We start from the raw sequence: 6,000 nt of genomic DNA on the forward strand, positions 1-6,000 counted from the left end.
AACAAGAGTAGTAAATTAACATTTAACAATCTAATTTTATTTCCTTCCTAAGTTTTCTTGGGGTCTTTTTTTTTGTCAAATTTTCTTTGTTAATTTTTCTTTCCCCTCTTTTTTTATTATTTTTTATTGTTAATTTTATTTTCCGTTTTGATATTATTTTTAATTATTGTATCCTTTCCAAATAGTAATACTGCACATATTTGAATAAATTTTTAAAATAAGGATACAATAAAGATTGACGAGGAGGAGATGGAAGATTTCAAATTCATCATTTAAATTGAAAAAAAAGAATATATATATATATATATAGGGATGTCAAAATGGGTAGAAACCCATGGGTTTACCCTGTTTGTCTATTATTTTAACGGGTATGAGTTAAGTTTTTATACCCATATAAATAAATGGGTATTGATGGGTTCGTCCAATGGGTTTGTGGGTTTAACGGGGTAATCCCATTAGGGTTATGGGTTACCCATGGGTTAATCAGAAAAAAACAAAATTAATATATATATATATAATATATAATATAATATGTATATATTAATATGTAAAATATCTTCTTTTTGCAACTAATATGTAGATATTAATATGTAGAATCTGATTGGATCATCTAAAGAAGATTCAAGTGTTTTTTTAATTTTAAATTAAGAATGGTTTTTATTTTAAATTAAAAATGACTTATTATTTTGGTCTTATGGATTTTTGGCTTTCGGATTTTAGTATGTTTTTTCTATTTTAATATCTATATATTATTTTTTTAAGCTTGAAAACTTTGGTTGGTTCTATAATTCTATTTTATATAATATGTTATGAATTTAATATTAATTATTTTATTTTATTTTCTTTATATATAGGTAACCCATATAACCCATTTAGCCATTGGTTTTATATTATTGGGTTTGGGTATATAAATTCAACCCATTATAATAAATGGGTCGGGTTGAACCCGCCCACGAAAACCTCCAACCCATATGGTATGGGTCGGGTCGGGTTACCCATTTTGACACTCCTATATATATATATATATATATATATATGACTACAGTGTTTCTTTGGGATTGAGAGATATTCACGTGACAATTTAGCATCGACAAATTTAAACTTTTAAGTATCATATATTCCAGGTCGTCAGCGACTAAACTGGTCCATGTTGATGATGATCATCTTGATGAACGACATATGAATCGTTTACGCCAATTAGCTCATCGATATCATACATACCCGGGTCATCATGTCCTGGTTGGCTTGCATCCCTCTCCAATTGCTGTCCAACTAAAGGTGATATCCCTGTCACTTTTCCAGGCCCTTAAGAAATAAGACAGCCCCAAAAATATACTTAAGTGGTCAAATACAATAGATAAATATGTATAATTTTTTCCCATCAAGATTATGTACCTCGGGACGTGGTTGGTAGCGTGTTGGACTGTGGCTTAGCGTGTGTACGTTTTCTTAAGAAAATAGCCGCAAACGCTGACGAGAGAGCCACAAAAACGGAGGCGAACGTAAGGCCAAGAATGAGTGGTAATTTGTTTTTCTTCTTCCGTCTAACATTGTTTCCCCCACCTAAAACGTCGTGATGCCAAGGAGTCAAAATGGTTTTTATTAACCAACAATTGTATTTATATTCAAAATCACTGCAAACAAAACAAAAGGGATAATATCTATTTAAATGTCTGGTTAATAGTGATAGTGTCAACAAATCAGTAGTTAGTATAATCTTTCATCGAAACAAATTGAACCAATCAATTAAAAATAACCATCAGATAAAAATGGATATAGTTCGCGAGTACAAACCTCCCACTGCATTGTTCGTTCGTGTTTCCGTTCCTCCAGAACCTATAACTGTAATCAAATAACAACATTGTAGTATTTAATATATAATAAAATATACAGTAATTTTGTTTTGTCTCATTTCATTCCATTAAACCATAGTCCAAACATATACATTGATAATACCAAGATCTTCATGTTCAAGTTTAGTTATTTATTTCAAAAGTATATAATATCTGGTAGGCTTCAATGCTTAAATATATCTATAATCTATAAGTCAGAAAGTAAACTTACCTTTCGAATTATCATTGCTATCGCCGCTTTCTCCTCCACCACCACTGCCACTTTCTCCTCCTCCATTATCGCCACCGTCTTGGCAATAACTTATCGAATATAGCTCCAAAGCATTGATAATAGGAGGTAAAGTAGAGTCATCTGTAGACTGAAGGACCACTTGGGAAACTGACGTGGCCACCACATCTCTTACGACAACTTGAGTCACTTTCCCGAACACCGGTACGATGGGACCTGAACCCACTTCGTTGGTATCTAAGAAAATGTTGAACGACCGTGTTTGAGTCCGACCTAGACTCTGAGGCTCCGAGAAGTATAGAGCCAAGTAAACCGGTAAGCCCGCTAAGGGTAGTGTGTCGTCTGATAGAATTAAGCTGGCTGCTGACAAAGCCTTTGACATTACAATCTCGGGCGGCTTGTTTGACGCGCCAGAATTGTCGATGGATGGGGCTGAGGTCGTTAATTCGCTGATTGTTGGGTCGTTGGAACTTGACTGGAACCATAGCCTACCGTACGGGTCTAAAGGGTAGCTACAATATATTTGCAAGAAACCAACAAAAGGGAGAAAACTCAATAGTCAAATGAGAATGTAAATGATTTTTTTTTATATAATTCATATACTATATTAAGAACTTAAAATATAAATAAACGTAAACTAAATTCAGAAAAACCTCCACAAGTATCACACACAAAATGTTAGTCTACTTTAAATAAAACAAACAAAATTTTATTTTAGGTTTTTAAAAATGTCAATAAACAGATTTAACTTAATTTGAATTAGTTAGAGTTAACTGGATTACCCTATAAGCTCTTTGGCACCATACGCATATCTTTGTCGGAGAATGAGACCTTCGTCAGGTCCAAGATCTTCATACATCCCAGCGTCCAAACTATAAACTTCAATAGATGATATAAAAGGATCATCCGAAGGCGATGTACGGATAAGGCAAACGCTGATATTCTCACTCGCCGGAGCATATATCACCTCCGAGACAAACAGTGAATCAGTAACAACATTGTCAAGGTGTTTCCCATCGTAAACAACGTTAAACGACGGTGGCGACGACTTTTTGTCGTAGTTCCCGTAGTAAAACAGCGTTCTCACGAGAGTTTTCCCGCCTTTCGTAGCCGGAATGTTGGTGTAGCAGTTGGTTTGACCGGAAGAGAAGTATCTGAGGTTGTTGATCGGCTCTGTAAGGTTACCCGGAATTTGGAACGACGCACCCGTAGTGACGAAGCCTTTGTCTCCGAGCCATGTTACATTGTCAGCGTCCACGTAGGATCTCGAAGCTCCACAGTCGATGCTTATATCTAATAATAATCCAGAGATAAGAAAGAAAAAAACACGATTAGAGACCAAAAAATACAATCGAATGAGATCTTTAGTTTAAGATAAAACGAAGATTAATGCATGGAGAGACTAGTGTAATTGGTACGTACTCTCTGCGAGAGAAAATGTTATGAGTGGTCAGAGAGAGGAGAGTGAGAAGAAGAAGCGTAGCCATGATATAAAATGAGCTACTTAGCGTAATACACGAATGCATCTATATATATCATTTATAATTGCATATTTATATATATGGTTGACTTAACGTATTGACTTATTGTGATATTATTATACGCGTCTATTCGCACAATGTGTTTATAGTTGACTACGACTAAATGGACTATATGATTTCTGAAATTTTGGTTTTATCATGCTATGATTATGAGGTAAGGAAACGAAGAAGGTCACTGACCTTTATAATTATTGATTTACTGGTGCTCTAATTAAAATTCATTTTAATAGCTTTCAGTTGAAAAAGATTTAATTTTTAGGGTATTTCTCTTTAACTATACTGTTTAGCTATTAAATACATGCATTTTCGGAAAGGTACAAGTGATAACTAATTTGTCGGAGATTTGATTTTTTTTTTTTAACAGCAATAAATGGTAAAGAGAAAAAAAAAAAAAAAAAAAAGAGAATATCAAATGAATTCAAACTTGAGTTTGTGAAGAAATAATTCACACTTGATCAGTTTGGTCCAACTTATCTGATTGAGTGAATTTGGTCTAATATTTTGGGGTTGACTTCGTGTGGAGTGGATATTTTGTTAGTTTGTATTGTTATGGGCCCATTAATAGAAACTTTGAAAGTAAACAGCTCACATTCATCCAATATTTTGTTCTTGTTGTTGTTTTTTATATCAGATTCATCCGATTTATAATTGATATATTGTAGATTCTCTATAAATTGATAAGGTCGGGACCATGAAATTTTATTAATTTATAGAGGTTTTAATTTATCGATAAATTAATAAAATATTAATTTATGAAGAGAACTTTTTATCAGAAATTCAGAGTTTAGAAGAATTTGATACTACTATTTTTCAAGGTGATGATGTAGTTGAAGAAGATACGACGGTACCTTTAGAACCAGTTATACGTAAGGAAGCAATTATCGCGGCAAAAACTCTCTACAATTTTTAGATGCGATTTGAAAAGACAACACCAGAAGTTTTTGATGCAATCATAAAGATTAGAGATGCTCTCCAACAAGAATGCAAATTCAAGAACAAACAAACAACAATAGATTCATATTTCAATAGATTTTCTTAGATATATATATTAGGTAACAACCCGTACATACTGTGGATAAATCAGACAACAATAGATTCATATTTCAATAGATTGAAATAGATTCATATTTTCTCCAGACTATAGATTCATATTTCAAACAACAATAGATTCATATTTGCATTGATTCATATTTCAAACAACAATAGATTAGACAACAATAGATTCATATTTCTACACCAATTTCAACCTATTCAAGAACAAACAAACAACAATAGATTCATATTTCAAACAACAATAGATTCATATTTTCTCCTAATATTTCTTAGATATATATATACTAGTTTATTTGATTATTAATTTATGATATTGATGGGATCATATTTTTACATGGGATTTTCAAAAAATTATTAATTTATTATTTTATCGAATAGTGTCCAAAATTACACTAGTCCCAACTTGGGACCGGAGAAATTTATTAATTTATAGAAGTTATTAATTTACCGAATATTAATTTATAGAGGTTCTACTGTATATATACACGTAAATACGTCTGTACAATACCAATGTAGTCATCATTCATGAATATTTAAATCTGTATGGTTGGAATTTTATGTGTTTAGCCGACTTGCTCGCATATTAGTGGTAATCATAGGTTGAAATTGGTGTAGGGATTCGAACGTCGACTAAGAAATATTAGGAGAATGTCGCAGTTTTGTCTTTTCTTAAGTTGTTCACGGATTTTTTAATTCCTAAAGAGACTGAACATAGAACTCGATCGGGACCTTCATTTGCCCTGTCTATCCTGATCTATCGATCGGTATAATGGTTCAGTTACTTAAAATTCAAAATTCGAAAATTCATCAATGAGTAACATGCATAATAGTAATCGATAAGGCGATAACTAGTTTAGTGCTCATAAAGGTCAATAAATTAAACAAAACTCAATAATCTTTAAAATAAATATAAAATATATGGGAATGTATACATAATAGTTACCGATAACTAGTATTTATAGTGGTCATAAAGGTCTATAAATTAACTAAATGGCGCTACGTAATGTTCCAAATGTGGTCCATAAAAAAACTTTTAAATGATCCCACACGACATGGTTGTCTCTTCAACAAAACATCTGGTGGTCGATAGGCTTTGATTCAATGGTATACTATTCATGATTCATGCCACAGTGATGGATACGACCTCAGCTAGCTCCCACTGTTCAATCTCAACGACAAGGCATTCCGCACATACGAATTCGTCTAGTTTTCATAATTTTCGCCTTTTAGTTGCACACCATCATTATGATGCTTCATATTCCAGAAATGCATGCGCGTAACCGAGAAACGATGAAAGTGACAGATTTTATCAACATTACTATCG

The 6,000-nt window shown here is 32.7% G+C and overlaps 1 protein-coding gene across 1 annotated transcript; it reads right to left on the reverse strand.

Moving 5' to 3' along the window:
* Positions 1-883: 883 nt before the first annotated feature.
* On the reverse strand, positions 884-5,203 carry LOC104698909 (uncharacterized protein At1g24485-like). Its single transcript, XM_087456127.1, has 6 exons — positions 5,185-5,203; positions 2,865-3,444; positions 2,065-2,594; positions 1,795-1,842; positions 1,396-1,563; positions 884-1,305 (listed from the first exon to the last, which is right to left on the reverse strand). The coding sequence occupies exons 1-6, from the start codon at positions 5,201-5,203 to the stop codon at positions 1,136-1,138; spliced, it is 1,515 nt and encodes a 504-aa protein (XP_087312253.1). The 3' UTR covers positions 884-1,135.
* Positions 5,204-6,000: the final 797 nt, after the last annotated feature.

Source organism: Camelina sativa, chromosome 6, assembly GCF_030686135.1.
Source record: "Camelina sativa cultivar CO46 ecotype springtype chromosome 6, ASM3068613v1".
In the NCBI taxonomy this organism is placed as follows: Eukaryota; Viridiplantae; Streptophyta; class Magnoliopsida; order Brassicales; family Brassicaceae; genus Camelina; species Camelina sativa.